At 36.4% G+C, this 20,965-nt stretch overlaps 1 protein-coding gene across 5 annotated transcripts in view; it reads left to right on the forward strand.

Moving 5' to 3' along the window:
• The window catches only part of LOC121374006 (caspase activity and apoptosis inhibitor 1-like), a 199,075-nt gene that overhangs the window by 80,501 nt on the left and 97,609 nt on the right, over positions 1–20,965 (forward strand). For all 5 annotated transcript variants that reach the window (XM_041500868.1, XM_041500869.1, XM_041500872.1 and 2 more), the window contains exons 3-4: positions 2,783–2,978; positions 19,086–19,262. In XM_041500868.1, the coding sequence (XP_041356802.1) occupies positions 2,790–2,978; positions 19,086–19,262 (366 nt within the window). In that variant the 5' untranslated portion in view covers positions 2,783–2,789. The remainder of the gene's footprint in view (positions 1–2,782; positions 2,979–19,085; positions 19,263–20,965) is intronic.

Genomic DNA, 20,965 nt, shown 5'->3' on the forward strand with positions numbered 1-20,965 from the left:
TGTATGGTTATTGAGGCACATATGCTTAGTTTGAATAGAGTCTATGACAGTCACATGTATGGTTATTGAGGCACATATGCTTAGTTTGAATAGAGTCTATGACAGTCACATGTATGGTTATTGAGGCGCATATGCTTAGGAGGGTTTGAAGGGTCGAAGCCATCATTAAAGCTAGGTTTTTAAAAGTATATACATGCATGTATTATGATGAATTGTACTTGCTGAATGTAAGTTATTTGGACATATAATTTTCAAACCTTTCCTTAGGATGCTCCTAAACCCCTTAAGACTTTACATCTGACTAATTTGGGCACAACAGGCTTTTTGTCTGTTCTGAGTGCGCCAAGGTCCTTTTAGTACAGTAATGTTAATAGCTGGTAAAGAGTTGTATGTATTCAGAAATACATTTCAAGATATTTAAATCTAAGTATAGCTTAACAATCTATTGATTTTGACGTGCAATGTTTTGAGTTTAGCGTGTTTGTACTTAATTTGGGCTTGCAAGTTTGGACTTATTTATTCTGGGCACACCCTGTATTGCCTCAGCGTGGCTGCAGCCGAAAGCCCTGGAGTCAGAGCACCTTGCCGAAATGTTAAATACAAATTCCTACAAAATTACTGGAAATTAATATGTTGCAAAAAAATAAAATATCAGTTTTGTTTTATTAAAATACATATTTGCCATCGTAATTGCAACCAATTATTTGATTGTTCATTGTAAGTAATTATTTCACTTGATCCAACAGTTCGGTACATGACTGTTGTGTTTATAATTATAGATATTCAACGTATACACATGGAAAGTTATACATGAAAAATGCATTTGAAAAGTGTTGCATTGGCCAACACTTGTCATGATGAAGTTTATTAATGAAATGCAGGAAATTGGTATTTCAGGAAATTTAAAAATCGTTTTTAGAAACTTGGATACTACATGCCCTACATATCAGTTAGTCGTCATCGTCTCCCCACCCCCACCCACCCACCCACCCACCCCGTCCAGTGTTCATGTGCTTCTCCCCTGCAGTATTTCCTGTACTAGTGCCTGCAATTAACACATCTTTTACATGATTAAAGCACACTTTCATGTAGTCTAATTACATATGTGGTGTTAATTACAATCCATACATTTTAATTACGATAACTTTACATACGGTAATTAAAACACCCTAAGCAGGCTAAATGGAGAACCTATGAAATGTTGAATATATTAACAGGCAGTGTGTAACATATCTTCATGTACATGATTAAAACATCCTGAAGCATGTTAAATAGAGAACCTATGAAATGTTGATGATATTAACAGGCAAGGTTTAACATATCTTCATGTACAATGTACATGATTAAAACATCCTGAAGCATGTTAAATAGAGAACCTATGAAATGTTGATGATATTAACAGGCAAGGTTTAACATATCTTCATGTACATGATTAAAACGGGTAACAGTGTGTGTGAGAGGTTGATTACAACAATATGTTAGAATATATTCTGTGACAAATACAACAATATCGAGAGGGCTATATGCGACTACTATGTTTAGCAAGTACTCTTGATGAATACCACACACAAAATCAACACGGGTTGATGATGAAACATTTCACTTATCTACCTTTATGTCAGAGCACCGCCTCATTTTTGCACAGTTGTTATCATTGGTACCAAAAATGGCAATAACTTTAAAGCAATGGGTTATTTAAATACTTAGAGAGGTAAATAGAACTTTGGTGGGAGGGGTTTAAATATCTGTGAATGTTAATGAAATACAGTTACAGTATTACTCAGAATAGTTTGCAAAGTGGTTTACAATGTTTCCTTAGGGCTGGATACCAAAAATGAAAGGCTTTTAATAAGAAACAATAGTTGAGGGAGGTAATATAGTGACAGTTATAAACAAATTGAGGTCACTTGTTAATAATTTTTCATATATGTGTACTGAACGTCAAAAGGAGCAATACACTTAATATTTTTCTCATTCTTGTAATACAAAAAAAAATCATAACAATGACACCATCAAACAAGATTTCATTAACAAACAAAACACTTTATAAAGTTTCATTACTTTTTAAAAATAAAAGACAACAGTTGCTCATCCTAGGGGTGGGGTTAGTGTAAAGACAAATTAAAAACAAATTGTAACACATTTGACAAATGAAAATTCTCAGTTGGAAATTGAAGGTAAAACTGCATATGGAGAGAGTCATAACTGAGTTAACAGACACTTCAGTGTTTTAGTAACGTGTTTGTGCTGTTAGATGTTGCTGTATGATGTTAGCGTAAACATTGAACCTAATTTGCTTGTAAGCTTTGATTTTCGAGCACACTGCAATATAGGCAAAGTTCAAGGTTGTTGGTATGTCTCACCCTCCTGCATACTGGGTGTGCACTGATTTAATGCACTAGATGAATTGAAGCATGCATATTGCCAGTTTTTAGTTGAATTTAATAGAGCCTAGTCATTTGACACTTTTCAATATCCGATATGTTTTTCAAGTGTTTTCAATGGCTACCATTCAGCATTTGATTCAGTTTGATGTAGCCATTTGCATACTGCAATTTAATCGTGCACGTGGCTTTTGTGCAAAACCAGTTTTCTGCACCGGCCTATTTGTTGTGTAATCTTATTCAAAGAATGAGATAGCATCAGATATACAAAATTTGTAGAATTTTAAAAAAGTATTTTAGAAAATATGGCAAATGTATATTTTCTTTTGGCATTTAGTATATACAGTAGATATATATATATAAATATATATATATATTAATGTTGTTACTTGTTTCAGATTTACGATGAGTGCAGCCAAGATGGTGGCTGACTCGACACAGTCTGACCTGACATGTGACCAGCGTGGTGACCAGGCTGGTGCTAGTAGAGAACCGGGGGAGGACAAGTCTGATAAAAACCACACCTCCAAGATGAAACGCAGAAAAAACGTGGACGGCAAGAAGAACAAGAAGACAAAGAAGAGTTGGAAAAAAGTGTGTATAATAATATTTATACTTCAAAACCACACCTCTGTACTAGACAGAAACCAGTGTTTAATAATATTTATACTTCAAAACCACTCCTCTGTACTAGACAGAAACAAGTGTGTATAATAATATTTATACTTCAAAACCACACCTCTGTACTAGACAGAAACCAGTGTATAATAGTATTTATATTTCAAAACCACACCTCTTCTAGACAAAAACAAGTGTGTATAATAATATTAAGGATTTCAAAACCATACCTCTGTACTAGACAGAAACAAGTGTGTATAATAATATTCAGTATGTATAACCATCTCTAAAACCTTTGGGCCAAATTGACCAAGCCTTATGTCTTAAACATGTGTAACTACACACATTTACAATGATTAAACACCTGCGTTTAAGTCATACACGTGTGAAACTACACACATTTACAATGATTAAACACCTGCGTTTAAGTCACACACATTTACAATGATTAAACACCCGAGTTTAAGTCATACACGTGTGTCACTACACACATTTACAATGATTAAACACCCGCGTTTAAGTCATACACGTGTGTAACTACACACATTTACAATGATTAAACACCTGCATTTAAGTCATACACTTGTGTAACTACACACATTTACAATGATTAAACACCTGTGTAACTACACACATTTACAATGATTAAACACCTGTGTAACTACACACATTTACAATGATTAAATACCTGTGTAACTACACACATTTACAATGATTAAACACTTGTGTAACTACACACATTTACAATGATTAAACACCTGCATTTAAGTCATACACATGTGTAACTACACACATTTACAATGATTAAACACCTGCGTTTAAGTCATACACCTGTGTAACTACACACATTTACAATGATTAAACACCTGCGTTTAAGTCATACACATGTGTAACTACACACATTTACAATGATTAAACACCTGCGTTTAAGTCATACACGTGTGTAACTACACACATTTACAATGATTAAACACCTGTGTAACTACACACATTTACAATGATTAAACACCTGAATTTAAGTCATACACGTGTGTAACTACACACATTTACAATGATTAAACACCTGCGTTTCAGTCATACACATGTGTAACTACACACATTTACAATGATTAAACACCTGCGTTTAAGTCATACACGCGTGAAACTACACACATTTACAATGATTAAACACCTGCGTTTAAGTCATACACGCGTGAAACTACACACATTTACAATGATTAAACACCTGCGTTTAAGCCATACACGCGTGAAACCACACATTTACAATGATTAAACACCTGCGTTTAAGTCATACACGTGTGTAACTACACACATTTACAATGATTAAACACCTGCGTTTAAGAAAAACAGGCTTCATAAATTCAGCCCTATATGTTCAAAATGACACAGGTCTCCATCTATCAGTCAAGCAGTTGCTTGCATCCAGTCAAGGTTCAAACACACTTGTTGTGGATACAAACTCTAACATAGCCACAGTTGGTACCCAAAATGAGGAAATTGGGGGGGGAGGGGGGCAGTTTATGGTGGGCTATGGACAATTTGGAATAACACTTGGTGTTAAGAAGGCCTAAACAAAACGTTAAAAAAAGACGACTCTGCCAAATTTTATATGATTTAGAGCATTTTTGAAGACAGCCACACCTCTGTACTAGATAAAAACAAGTGTGTTTAAAAACATTCACTGTGAATCAAAACTAAGAACCATTAGTACAAGGTGGAATTCACTGAATACATGTTTGTAAAGTCCCAGCCAGTTGAGCAGTTGAAAGTCATGTTAAAGTTTTGGATCCATTTTGAATGACATCACTTTGGGACTTGTTGCTTACGTCTTGTGATGCATTTGCAGATCTTGATTACTTCACGTTAATACTTCTTAACTGCTGAATCATCTAATGGATGACTTTAATATCCAGGGCTTCTCAAACCCAATAAATTTCATGAGTAAAATATTTTAACTTTGTAAGCATTACATTACAGATTGTTAATACCGTCTAGGAATGGTGTTGACCATAGCCCCGTACTTTGAGTAAACAGTTTTCTACTTTAGAACATAATGACCACACAGTTCAAACTTAATGATGCAGACCATAGCCACCTACTTTGAGTAAACAGTTTTCTAGGTCCATGAATCAGACCAAACACTGAGAATCTGTCATCAATAAACCTTCAGGTCCATGAATCACACACTAGGCCAAACACTGAGAATCTGTCATCAATACACCCTTCAGGTCCATGAATCACACACTAGGCCAAACACTGAGAATCTGTCATCAATACACGCTTCAGGTCCATGAACCAGACCCCAGGCCAAACACTGAGAATCTGTCATCAATACCCCCTTCAGGTCCATGAATCAGACCTGAGGCCACACACTGAGAATCTGTCATCAATACCCCCTTCAGGTCCATGAATCAGACCTGAGGCCAAACACTGAGAATCTGTCATCAATACACCCTTCAGGTCCATGAATCAGATCCCAGGCAAAACACTGAGAATCTGTCATCAATACACCCTTCAGGCCCATGAATCAGATCCCAGGCAAAACACTGAGAATCTGTCATCAATACACCCTTCAGGCCCATGAATCAGACCCCAGGCCAGACACTGAGAATCTGTCATCAATACACCTTTCAGGTCCATGAATCGGACCCTAGGCCAAACACTGAGAATCTGTCATCAATACACGCTTCAGGTCCAGGAATCACACCCCAGGCCAAACACTGAGAATCTGTCCTCAATACACCCTTCAGGTCCAGGAATCACACCCCAGGCCAAATACTGAGAATCTGTCATCAATACACCCTTCAGGTCCATGAATCAGACCCCAGGCCAAACACTGAATCTGTCATCAGTACACGCTTCAGGTCCATGAATCACACCCCAGGCCAAACACTGAGAATCTGTCATCCATACACCCTCCAGGTCCATGAATCACACCCCAGGCCAAGTCATGCTCATGTGGAACCTGCTTTAATGCTTTCTTATTGCTTTTTACTAATTCTTTTCAAATTAAACGTTAAAGTTTGCATTGTTTAACAACACCACTAGAGCACACTGATTTCTTAATCATTGGCTATTGGATATCAAACATTTGGTAAATTTGACGTAATGTCTGAGAGAAAACCTGCTATATTTTGTAAATATGCACCATCCCACAGACAGGGTAGCACATACCACGACCTTTGATATACAACTCATCGTGCACTGGCTGGAATGAGAAATAACCCAATGGGCCTACTGACAGGGATTGATCCCAGACCAACCATGTACCAGGCAATCACTTTACTACTGAGCTACGTCCCGCCCCTTATTTTGAAATAGCCTTAATTTAAAAAACGCTACACTCACTCGTCGTTAAACAAACATTCCTTTCTTTTTTTTAGTTTCTGTTACCAGTGTGGCTGTAGTGTATCTGCTTAAAGTGCTGTTACCTACAGGCAGCTTTATCTCACCTACATGCAGTGCTTAACATCTGTTGAGGGGCTGGAATCTGTCGTACATACAAGTTTGAAATAAAATCAATGGGAGGACATTGTATTTAAGTCTCGGATTGATATACCATGTGTTGTTTGCTTATTTCCATCCATGTGGTGCTACATTAATGTACATATTGATTTTATCATTAAAATCTCCGTCACATTTTATAATGAACTTCCATTTTAATACTGCACAGCTGTACAATATTGTGGGCTGGCTGGCTTATTCACTTGTGGGAAAAGTATAAACTATATCTCAACTTTTCAGTGATATTAACATAATTAGTTTAATAAATGGAGTCAATAACACAACGAGACAGATATATATGCAAATTAGAATAGATTTTATTACGCATACCAGCAATATTTTATATATCATAAAGTATTTTGTAATAAAATATTTTATATATCATAAAGTATATTGTAATATAAAAAATGTGTTTTTTTAGCTCCACTATAACATTTGTCAGTGGAGCGTTTCTAATACCAATTTAACCATCCTTCCGTCCATCCATCCTACAGTTTTCATTTTTCTGAAAAATGGTTCAATGATCCTCAGGGCAACCTCCACAAACTAATAGAAATATTTAGGAAACTATCAGATTTTATTAAATGCTTTTAAAATTTAAATTGATAATTTGATTGTCCATCTTCTTAATAGATTTTCGATTGAATTGTTCTGAAACTTGGTACAATGGTCGTCCGGGGCACTTTCTACAAACTAGCAGAGACATGTTTACAAAATGTAAAAGTTTTGAATTTATATTAAAATATTGTTAAATTTAAATTGAAAATTTGAAAGTCTATTTTCTCCTTGAGCTTTGATAGAATAGTTTTGAAACTTGGTATTATGATTCTCTGAAGCATTCTTTAGAAACTAATAGAGAACTATTTTGGAATTTTTTATTTTTTTTATTTTAATTGTTTTCCAGTGTTTTTACTTCTAGAGTTTTAAATTGACAACAACTTTAACATTATCTATTTTTTCATAGAGTTTTGGTATCAAAAATAATTTTTAGGTTTGGATCATTTTCAAATTTGCTACAAACATTCTCTACAGTACTCTATAAATGTAACACATTTTTAATTTCATCAGTTTACCATTAATTAAAAAACTCTTTAAAATAAGAGCCTAACGTTAACCAATTTAAGTCCATCTCCTGATGGGTTTTTTCAGTCTGTTCTTCAGAAGTGTACAACAAGGATTCCATCGGCAGCTTCAACCAATTATTGAATATTTCTTTTTTAAAACCCCCAAATATATATAAATTTAATAAAATTGCAGCTTAATATTTTCTGGACATAATTCATCAGTTCTGAAAGAAGTTATTGCAACCAAAAAGTCCAAAAAGTAAGAAAGATAACAAATTTCATAAAATGTATTATAATAAAAAATTATTTTACAAATCTCAAAATATGTCTCATACAGTTTTAATTCTAGGTGTTAAAAGTGTGACACATGGATATTGTAAGGTGGTCTTTACAAATTAATGAATTATTTTACAAATCTCAAAATATGTCTCATACAGTTTTAATTCTAGGTGTGACACATGGATATTGTAAGGTGGTCTTTACAAATTAATGAATTATTTTACAAATCTCAAAATATGTCTCATACAGTTTTAATTCTAGGTGTGACACATGGATATTGTAAGGTGGTCTTTACAAATTAATGAATTATTTTACAAATCTCAAAATATGTCTCATACAGTTTTAATTGTAGGTATTAAAAGCGTGACACATGGATATTGTAAGGTGGTCTTTACAAATTAATGAATTATTTTACAAATCTCAAAATATGTCTCATACAGTTTTAATTGTAGGTGTTAAAAGCGTGACACATGGATATTGTAAGGTGGTCTTTACAAATTAATGAATTATTTTACAAATCTCAAAATATGTCTCATACAGTTTTAATTCTAGGTGTTAAAACCGTGACACATGGATATTGTAAGGTGGTCTTTACAAATTAATGAATTATTTACTGACAAAATTTAAAATTAAATACTTGGTGCACTTGTTTCTTCTTTGTTTAATAAATTAATACCAGTTGTGTACTATACTCTTATGACTGACACTGGAGTGTGACAGAGGCAAGTTACTTGTCTAATACTCCAGACCAGTATCACAGCTACCATGTTATATTTGACCCAGTAGACTTTGATTTACTAATGCTAGGATCTGACAACCAAATGTCATGACAAAGTAGTCCAACTTTCTGCTCTCACGACTTCTACAACTGTCCAGTTGCTAGTCTGATTGCTCTTACAACATGATTCTCGCTGTCTGTCTTTTATGACCGATTAGTTGTTAATCTGAGCGCACCTATCGTATGGTGGCAGTTAGGGAAATTACAATGCAGCCATCAAGTTGGCCAACTTGGTCATGTCAGTTGACAGTCTGTCCTAGCATTAGGCCACATGCATGTATCTTTATTGATCCTAAGTTTGAATTTCAAAATTACAAAATTCTTATTTCAAATTTAAGACAAACTTACCATCCATTTTCGTATTTACAAGGTAAAAATTGCCACAATTTTATGTGAAATGTATCTGCACCATGAACATCAAGTGAGAAACAAAACTTCCCATTATCTTTCTTTCTCAATTAGAAATGTGTAATATTTTATTATTATTAGCCCTTGATGTCTCTGTCTGTATTCACATTCATTGTCATGTGCCTCGACTCATAGTATTTATATGGGTCCAGTACTTAAGTCACTTGTTGTGACATATGCCGACTTGTAGTATTTATGAAGGACGGAATACTTAAGTCACTTGTTGTGACACATGCCGACTCATAGTATTTATGTAGGACGAATACTTAAGTTGCTTGTTGTGACACATGGGGCAGACACAAACATGGTACATGTGGGTAACATCTTCATTTAACCTTGTTACTGAGCTGGCAACACCGAGTCAGCAGGACACCAGTAAAATCTGTACCTGTCTAATTATAACAGTAAATATGGGACTGGGCCAAATTATTATCAACCGGCTTGTTCTGCATAATACACAACGTGATATAGTGGAACCTGGCTATTCAGACCACACATGTTCACATGGCATAGGGTTTTTGTCTTTATTTGAAGGTAAAACCCAAGTATGTGTATGCATGTGTAGAACGAATGTGTTGCCCTTTATATACAGGTGGTTGGTATACAAGATGTCCTTCATAACAGGTTTGGCCATTTAATACAGTCGGTTTTGATTACCTGTAAGTTGCTTTCTGTTTATGCATGCCATTTAAATGTTTAGTAATAGGCATAATTACGTAACATAAAACTGTGCTTATCAAGAAGTAATGTGTGAAAATTATTGTAATTTAATGTGTCAAAACTCTTGTGAAGTAAAAAAAAAGTTATGAGTCAAAACTTGTGAATTAAAACAAGTTATGTGGCAAAACTTTTGAATTAAAATGAAAAATTCTGTGTCAAAATTTGTGAATTAAAAAGAAGCAATGTGTGAAACATTTTGTGAATTAGTGATTTTTAAAACTTGTATTACTTAACCTTTAGACTACTGGATTAATTTTTAACAAAAACCTCGTTGAGTGGGTACAAGTTTATAATTTTTACTCACATATATTCACTTAAATGTTTCATAAATACATGAAATAAAGTTCATATATGAATCGGTAAGTATTATTTTCGTGTCTTTTTTTGTAATTTTTATTATTTTAGATCGGCTAATGGTGATTAAAATTAGGCAAAAAATCGAAAAAGTTGCGTTTACTTACGGGCATTTGTGGCCAGCTGTCCAGTATTTATGTCCATTATTCCCGATAACAGTGGTTTTTTGACCAGAATTTTTTTTAAAACCCGAACTACGATTCATATTGCAATATTTGGTAATTTTCGTTGTTGGTAAAACGATCAAATTTATTATCAAATTAGCTGTTACAATCAGCTATCGATCCCTGAAAATTACCGCGACGTGCCGCCATTGTTGTCAAGCGAAAATACTTGCCGAAAACCACTTTTTGAACTCAAAATTTCAAGGTATTTTCAGTTGAAAAAATCAAAACAAAAACCACCATTTTGAAAAAAAATCTTTTTTCTTTAATTATATTTCCGTTTCCGGTGAGTGTCGTGTGCAAAACGGCGGGAAATATGAATTGGGGAATGCACTGTATACAGTGTACAGTATATCGACTGACGTGACGTCGGGCGAGATATCTCGCCTGCAGTAGTCAGAAGGTTAACAAGAACGTATGTGTGGAATAAAAGAGTTTTATTATACCTCTACCCATGCACACCCTGATATATGGCTCCATTCCAGTAGGACTTTATTATACCTCTACCCATGCACACTCTGATATATGGCTCCATTCCAGCAGGACTTTATTATACCTTTACCCATGCACACCCTGATATATGGCTCCATTCCAGTAGGACTTTATTATACCTCTACCCATGCACACCCTGATATATGGCTCCATTCCAGACTTTATTATACCTCTACCCATGCACACCCTGATATATGGCTCCATTCCAGCAGGACTTTATTATACCTCTACCCATGCACACCCTGATATATGGCTCCATTCCAGTAGGACTTTATTATACATCTACCCATGCACACCCTGATATATGGCTCCATTCCAGCAGGACTTTATTATACCTTTACCCATGCACACCCTGATATATGGCTCCATTCCAGTAGGACTTTATTATACCTCTACCCATGCACACCCTGATATATGGCTCCATTCCAGCAGGACTTTATTATACCTCTACCCATGCACACCCTGATATATGGCTCCATTCCAGTAGGACTTTATTATACCTCTACCCATGCACACCCTGATATATGGCTCCATTCCAGCAAGGCTAGGCGGAGTGTTGCCCAGGTTTTGAAGCGAAATATTCCCAGTTGAAATATCAGAATTTAGTTTGAGCTTTTTTTTAAAGTTTAATATGTATACAGAATGTTTTAGATGTTAAAAATGAGTGCTTAATTTCTCGGTACAAAATTATGAGACGACTGTATTAATATAAAATATTAAGTAATCAACTGTGTGTTTAATTTTAGTAGAATTTATACTAAAGACAGTATTGGGCTATTTCTTGTTCCAGCCAGTGCACTACAACTGGTATGTCAAAGGCCGTGGTATGTGCTATCCTGTCTGTGAGATGGTGCATATAAAAGATCCCTTGCTACTAATGGAAAAATGTAATGAGTTTCCTCTCTAAGACTATATGTTAGCAGATGTTTTACATTGTTATGCTCTAGTGGTGCTGTTAAACAAACAAACTTTAACTTCTTTTTTTGTACCGAAGAATTTTGAGGATGGTTTAATACGATAAAATGTTTTCTGATGCTAGACTTTGTACTAGGGAACTGTTGTAAGGCTGTATTAGTGTAACCTGCTAAGTACCAACAACATATTTAATATTGCTATTTCCACGCTGCAGCAGCTGCCAATGATAAAATATGCAATAAAGTTCTAACACGACTTCGCAGTTGAAATTGCTTCAAGCATTCGTGCATCTGGCAAATCTAGCAATTGCGAGGCTAATAAAGTTTTTGAAGCAAAGATGTACAACATATAAAAACATTTTTATGATATTTTTGTGTAGAGACCTGTAACGAAAACATGACAAGTTCTGGGAAATATGTCTGTGAGGAACACCGTCTTTATGTTTGCCCTATCTCCCCATCTGTGCTGTCCTGTCGTTAAAAATCACAACATCATCCACTGATTTATTGGCTGCGAAACGTCCTCATCTCACAGGCTCCGATATGTTTAGAATTTCATTCAATATCATTTACTAATGGAAATAATAACAGGTACTAGAGGGACGGTATTATTTATGGCTGGGTGATCACGTGAAACAAAATTAATTTACTGGAGTTGAAAAAGTGCATATAGTGCATACATACATATATATATATATATATATAGGTTATTACCAGAGTGTTCTTCGGTATCGTCAATATCATATATTAGGAATAAAAATTGTATTATGCGAGCCTCTGGCAAGCATAATACATTATTTTTATTCCTAATATATGATATTGACGATACCGAAATACACGAGGGTAATAATCTCTTTATCATATAAGCTCAAGCTTAATACAACATGTTTTTGTAAACTGTACACACAGCTTTAATTCCAGTCCGCCATTACTAGATATTCAAATGACATAAGAATATGTGACGCAGTGTATTTTTGAATGGAAATGACATCATTTTGGATGTCCTTATATCAAAATAAAGTTATACCTAACGTTTTTTGTTTTCTGAAAGCTGGACAGCTTTCAGTGATAAATTGCCATTGAAATGTTTTTATTTGATGACTATGAATGCATACGTCAATCATGGAGTGTCACCCAAATATGTTTGCTTAAATGTCAATAAACCTAGTGCTGAGACCTCGACTAATTTACATTTAATTTGCAAAGTTGTCAAATTCTTAAAGTATGTGATCTGAAAAATATCACATACTTTGATTGCACTAAAAATGTAAGATATTATATGATAAATATATTTATCCTATAACTTACCCATGATATCCATGTCATAAACCCATGTGATAATTTACTTTTTTAACCAGGTTAATAATGGTATGCAAATTTTCAAGGTCTCTAGGTAATGTGTTGCTGTGAATGGGTCATTTGCCTACAAGCCAACAAGACCCGTGTATCTGAGCGTAATGTTTTCAAAGATTTGTTTAAAATGTGTGACGTCAAACTAATCTGTGCTAATCGTGATGACGTCATATTATCGATGGCGGTGACTTTAGTACTGTGATTTACTAAAAAATTAATTAGAATATTATTTTAGAAGTGTTATAGGATAAACAGAATTCGCTACTCTGTTTTTTAATATGAAAAATATCAACCTCGTCTAGTTAATCGGTATTTGTCGAGCCTCTACCGATTAACATAGACTCGGTTGATATTTTCCATATTAAAAAATACTCGTGACGAATCCTCTCTCTCTATATATATATATAGACACGCACGCACGCATGCACGCACGCATGCGCATGCACGCACGCATGCGCACACACACACGCGCGCACACACACACACACACAATTTGTTTAAGGTTTTTCACCACCTTTTTACTTTTATGATATAAATGTGTAAATAGTTCTACTGTTTTTAAAATGTTACAGTTATTGCAAAACTTGCATAAAACTGCACTTTTGCTACAATATATTGTATTATGAATATAAGCTTACCTGGTAGGTTAATCACCTGTGTTTGAGCTAGGCTGTAGTCAAATAATTACATAATTTGTTTTCAAGTTTTCCACCATTTGCAGGCTATTTGTGTTAAGTATCGGCACCTACTGAATATTTCAAGGTCACTATAGTAGACTAATGACCACACTTGTAAAACATATTTGCAGATGAGTAGCAGGTTATTTTTGTTAAGGACTTCCACCCAGCAGTTAGTGGATATTTCAAGGTCATTACAATAGGCCAAAGACTAAACTTGTAAAATACATTTGCAGATGAGTACTTGAATATTTGGATCAGGTTTGTTTTGTTAAGTATTGGCACATAGTGAATATTTCAAGGTGACTACCGTAGATCAAGGACCACACTTGTAAAATCCACACAAATTAGTATGTGTTATATTACTCAAGGTGTGTACTTCAGTGTCTTCATATATAACATCTGTTAAAGTTTTATGTTGATATTTATCATCATTTTATTTACCTTAGTTTGACACCCAATAATGGATGTGTTTTTCATGCTGGGGTGTCGTTAAACCATTCATTCATTCATTCATTCAGATAAATCATGGAAAGGGACACTGTTCCAGTCAGACTACTTTAATCTGCCACACTCCATGTTAAATTGTAGTGCCTTAAAGGAGACCGGACACCAAAAGACATGTAGTGTGTAATGGATTAAGTTAGCGTCAAAGACCGCATTACTCTAACGCCCGGCTCGCTGCGAGGCACCGGTCAGCTGCGCGTCTTAGGTTTGGGGTAAAAACAGAAGTGGGCGGGATTATGCATAGATCTGAACGAAAGCGAGGCAATACGTCATCGGTGAGAGTTACCAAACAATACCGGTATACATAAATTATATGATGGTTAATTGCACAGTGTTTAACTGCAACAGTAACAGCAATGCATCCCAAGAAGCGGCCAACATCATGGTTTCGATTTCCAAAAAAACAAAAGTTGTTTTAAAACATGGACGCATTATTGTCGTCGAACAGGCTTTACACCAACTAAATACAGCAGGTTATGGTACATTTACAATGTGAAAATTAAAACAAGTATGTACTTAAGATATACATTAAATAAAGGTATTGCAATTTGTTCACATACGAATATTTAAACTTATATTTACCTATAATTACCAAATTAATTTTCACCGACAGCCCATAACGACTCCATACTAATGTCTCTTGATCTAGTTGGTTTGTTAACCTTATAACAAAACACCTTCAAAACGTGAATTATTACGTTAGTTAACAATGTTTATAGTCAGTTCAGTATATTGTCATTAAAATTAAAATGCTAACACTTTGGCAGGAACAACATATGTACTGTGGCCAGAAGGAATGATGGTTAATTAGTTTTAAAGCTAATGTCGATTATTAAAGCATAATAAAATTGTACTTTTCAATGCTTTCTGTATGTCATATTAAAAATACTCTACACCAAATAATTATTTTAATACCTACCCTGGGTTTCTGCCAGAGGGTGCGGAGGGTAAACTTGCATGTATGTACTAAATGATCTCAGAAATTAATGTGTATATATATATATAATGTTTTATTTTTTCGATAGATTATAGTAACATAATTGCTGTTTAAAATTTATAAAAGTGCATGAAATAAAATGTTCAATAAAAAAAACATTTCAAACCTATAACCACCCAATATACTCCTTTGAATATATTTAGTTTTTACAGGCCCGCAGGAACGACTTTGGGGGGGGGGGGGGCACTGACGGACCGGGTATAAACTCTACATCAGATTTTGGTTACAATGGCAAAACTTAATGTGATAAAGAAAAGCTCACAAGTGGAGGGCACCCCACCCCCACCCCCACCCCCACCCCCACCCCCACCCCCACCCCCACCCAGTTCCTACGGGCCTGTTTTATTACGTACCCTCAAATTATTGAAAACCTGGTACCTTTGGCAGAGGTTGAAACAATTGGTCGTCTAATTTTCGACTGTTACCATAAAATAATATAATTAATAACTTTTGGCATCTAGCAATTTAAACCAAAATTAACAGTAGTTACCACATGGAATCAGCATCATATATTATTTTGTTTTACCGGTAATATATTTTACCTGTAATATATTTTCATCAGGACTTCCTTCTTCCTCCATGAATGATTAAAGAAAGTAACACTGGATATATTGTAATTATTTTTATTTTATTCCAATATATAACAAATGTGTTTTATGTCAGTATGTGGAGCAAATTACCTGAAACAGTTGGTTTGAAATCATGATTACAAAATCCTAAAGATAAAAGGAACTGGTTCCTAACCTCACCCTCTACATAGTATCTACATTTGTATAGGCCTGTAGGAACGATATTTGAAGTGGGGGGAGGTGGGAGGGGGAATACAGTCTCTAGTGAGGGATACAAACTAGATTTTTATCTTTATATCATCTTTATTTATGCAAAATAGTGTAAACTTAAAACATACATTTTCATCATAGAGTGTGTGGTGGAGAACAAGCACCTAGGCCTGCCCCTCCCCAGTTCCTACGGGTCTGTTGTATTTTATATTAATAAATGCAAAGACTACATAATAATATTGTCGATAAGACATATTAGTTGTAAAGTGATTGTCAGTATGTGGCAACAGTATAATATTTCCCAACATTTCTGTGTTTCTGTACCCAGCTGTGGACAGTTTTGGCAGACTGGTAACACATTTTCTTAATAATTAAAAATACACGGTTTAACCACACACATTAAACTTGGAGGGTAACTAGTTAAGAGAACAAAGTTTTTTGTTAAATTATTATATCTTGCTTTGGTGAGGAGTGGACGCTTTTTGCAAATTTGCGAAATCGGCCTTTGGAATATCCACTGACGTGTTATATTTACATCTATGCTGAACAAGATTTATGATGAAATATTATTAAATTTTGTGTGCTTTTCTTCTAATTAGGTCCAAATGTCATAAAAAATTATTTACCGGCCTCAGTGGCGTCGTGGCAGGCCATCGGTCTACAGGCTGGTAGGTACTGGGTTCGGATCCCAGTCGAGGCATGGGATTTTTAAACCAGATACCGACTCCAAACCCTGAGTGAGTGCTCCGCAAGGCTCAATGGGTAGGTGTAAACCACTTGCACTGACCAGTGATCCATAACTGGTTCAACAAAGGCCATGGTTTGTGCTATCCTGCCTGTGGGAAGCGCAAATAAAAGATCCCTTGCTGCTAATCGGAAGAGTAGCCCATGTAGTGGCGACAGCGGGTTTCCTCTCAAAATCTGTGTGGTCCATAACCATATGTCTGACGCCATATAACCGTAAACAAAATGTGTTGAGTGCGTCGTTAAATAAAACATTTCTTTCTTTTTTTCTTTCAATCTTTAATGACATCACACACATACAGTTTGTATGGTTTTGTCTTAATGTTAAAGTCTCAGACTCTCTTAGAGCCTTGAGTCTGGACTCTAAATAAAAGTTTTATAAGCACGGCCTGATGCCTTGCTGCTCTGTGGTGGCATTTGTGGTGGCAGCAGTGGGTTTCCTAATTGTGTAGAGCAAGTGTCGTTATAACAGTATGTTAGACACCAAAGAGCTGTAGTTTAAAATGTGCTCAGGTGCTCTTGAACAAAGACTTCTTTTCTTTTATTTGAATGTGATGATTTGTTAAAGCTAATGTCAGATATTTGTGCCTGTGTCTGTAATTAATCATGTTGGGGTTAGGTATTTTGGCAAGGTTGAAAAAATCTAAATAGTCTTTCAGTACTGTTCACCAGAACTCACAAGTTTTCCATATCTTCACCTGAAAATAAAGAAAAAAGTTCTTTTGCAATGCAGCATTAGTACTGGAACTTACAGCGAAGCATGACGACAATGCACAGTGAAGGAAACAATTCTCAAATATGCCGTCTTCGCTTACTGTCTTTGTAGTGACTAAAGGAAACATACCTACAACTTGGCGAACATCTGCAACCGGTTACCTCGGAGATATTTCAACATCCATGACGGAATTCTCCCCGCAAATATTATTATATTATTTGACAAACTTGCAAAACACTAGCTGATAGTGATATTTGGCCTGCGTTTCTCTACTGATTTACTGCCGTGTGGCTGATTTGTGGATGTAGTCTGTCATGTGGTACAGCCCACCCAGCGGCAAGGTGCACCAGTCTGCTCAGTGAGCACTTGAACAAGTCTGTGTCACAAGGCTCTGTTTGCACATAAAGTGTCATCTTTTCACGTAATCATGGTCCTAAGTAGGATGGGGCCATTTACTGATGAAATGATAATGTGAGCCCTACACGGGATGTTGCTCTCTCTGGATCAACCAATAATAAATCTTTACTCATAACCCAGGGATATTGGCCCTATGTCAGACATGGTCCTTTACTAGTAGATGGATTATCTCGGCCTAAAGTGAGATATAGCACAAGTAAACTGATATATCGGCCCTACGTGGTATATTGCCCTTTACTAGTAAACTGATTATATCGGCCCTATGTAGTATATTGCCCTTTAGTAGTAAAATGATTATATCGGCCCAACCTAGTATATTGCCCTTTACTAGTAATCTCATTATATCAGCCCTACCTAGGATATTGCCTTTTATGAGTAAACTCATTATATCAGTCATATGTGGTATATTGCCATTTACTAGTAAACTCATTATATCAGCCCTACCTAGGATATTGCCTTTTATGAGTAAACTCATTATATCAGTCATATGTGGTATATTGCCATTTACTAGTAAACTCATTATATCAGCCCTACCTAGGATATTGCCCTTTATGAGTAAACTCATTACATCAGTCCTACGTGGATATTGCCCTTTACTAGTAAACTCATTATATCGCCCTTATGTAGGATGTTGCCCTTTACTAGTAAACTCATTATATCGGCCCTATGTAGGATATTGCCCTTTATTGGTAAACTGCTAATATTGGCCCGACATGGGATATTGCCCTTTATTGGTAAACTGATAATATTGGCCCAGCATGGGATATTGCCCTTTATTGGTAAACTGATAATACTGACCCTAAGTAGGACAAAGATTTTTAGATGTATTGTTTGCACTTGGTTAACATAGCCATTAGGATCTCTGTCATATCCACAGGTTTGCTAAAATCAACTCTGGGTTATCTCCCATAGCTGTTCCTTTAAGATGATATCCCTCTTATTTTCTGAGACTTGTAGAATATGAGAGTGCCTTCATCTACCTGTCACTTGAGGTGAGATCATTCAGAGTTCAATTTCCATTGCCTTATAATCAAAATATGACAGTGCCTTCATCTACCTGTCACTTGAGGTGAGATCATTCAGAGTTCAATTTCCATTGCCTTATAATCAAAATATATTTAATTATTGTTTATAAAATTTGATATATTTTATAGAATTAATGGTTGTATTTGATATGTTTGATTACCTTTCATGTTTTTTAATTTGATCTATTTTAGGGAACCAAAAAGAAGAATGAAAGTACACTAGCAGATGAGAATAATCCTGACCTTGACCTTGACAAAGTGCTGAAGGAGATTGGTGACTTCATCAAGAACCGACAGGAGATGGTGGACGAGATGTTCCATGCTGTCCGCGGTGCCAGTTTAGACCGAGCTCTACCCGAGGCACTCAAAGTAAGTCACCAGTGTAAAAGTGGTGGTATGTGCTGTCTGGTCTGGACAATTGCCTATGGCTGCTTGCTGTTAATCAGTATTCAATATGGCAGCAGTGGGTTACCTCTCTCGATCACACTGGTGTGAGACCAGGGACCAAATATTGGGAGTTTAGACATTGCTGAGGTGGTTATAACCTTCCTTTCCTTTCAGAGTAGGCAAAGAAACCTTGTTGAGTAAGTTATTCTTTATTACTGCTGTATTCATCTAATAGTGTTTTCAACCAGGCTGGTGTAGCTCACTGGTGGATTGACTGAGTAACAGGTCCCTGGATAGGTCCAGTTATTGTACCTACAGTGTTAGTTGTCACTTCAGCCAGTGCTGTATCACCGGTAGATTGACTGAGTAACAGGTCCCTGGACAGGTCCAGTTGTTGTACCCACAGTGTTAGTTGTCACTTCAGCCAGTGCTGTATCACTGGTAGATTGACCGAGTAACAGGTCCCTGGATAGGTCCAGTTATTTACCCACAGTGTTAGTTGTCACTTCAGCCAGTGCTGTATCACTGGTAGATTGACCGAGTAACAGGTCCCTGGATAGGTCCAGTTATTTACCCACAGTGTTAGTTGTCACTTCAGCCGCTGTATCACTGGTAGATTGACCGAGTACCAGGTCCCTGGATAGGTCCAGTTATTGTACCCACAGTGTTAGTTGTCACTTCAGCCAGTGCTGTATCACCGGTAGATTGACTGAGTAACAGGTCCCTGGATAGGTCCAGTTGTTGTACCCACAGTGTTAGTTGTCACTTCAGCCAGTGCTGTATCACTGGTAGATTGACCGAGTAACAGGTCCCTGGATAGGTCCAGTTATTGTACCCACAGTGTTAGTTGTCACTTCAGCCAGTGCTGTATCACTGGTAGATTGACCGAGTAACAGGTCCCTGGATAGGTCCAGTTATTGTACCCACAGTGTTAGTTGTCACTTCAGACAGTGCTGTATCACTGGTAGATTGACCGAGTAACAGGTCCCTGGATAGGTCCAGTTGTTGTACCCACTGTGTTAATTGTCACTTCAGCCAGTGCTGTATTACTGGTAGATTGACCGAGTAACAGGTCCCTGGATAGGTCCTTAGATAGGTCCAGTTGTACCCATTGTGTTAGTTGTCACTTCAGCCAGTGCTGTATCACTGGTAGATTGACCGAGTAACAGGTCCCTGGATAGGTCCAGTTGTTGTACCCACTGTGTTAGTTGTCACTTCAGCCAGTGCTGTATCACTGGTGGATTGACTGAGTAACAGGTCCCTGGATAGGTCCAGTTATTGTACCCACAGTGTTAGTTGTCACTTCAGCCAGTGCTGTATCATTGGTGGATTGACTGAGTAACAGGTCCTTAGATAGGTCCAGTTGTACCCATTGTGTTAGTTGTCACTTCAGCCAGTGCTGTATCACTGGTAGATTGACTGAGTAATAGGTCCTTAGATAGGTCCAGTTGTACCCATTGTGTTAGTTCTCACTTCAGCCAGTGCTGTATCACTGGTGGATTGACTGAGTAACAGGTCCCTGGATAGGTCCAGTTATTGTACCCACAGTGTTAGTTGTCACTTCAGCCAGTGCTGTATCATTGGTGGATTGACTGAGTAACAGGTCCCTGGATAGGTCCAGTTGTTGTACCCACAGTGTTAGTTGTCACTTCAGCCAGTGCTGTATCACTGGTAGATTGACTGAG

This window comes from Gigantopelta aegis, chromosome 6, assembly GCF_016097555.1.
Source record: "Gigantopelta aegis isolate Gae_Host chromosome 6, Gae_host_genome, whole genome shotgun sequence".
NCBI classification, from domain to species: domain Eukaryota; kingdom Metazoa; phylum Mollusca; class Gastropoda; order Neomphalida; family Peltospiridae; genus Gigantopelta; species Gigantopelta aegis.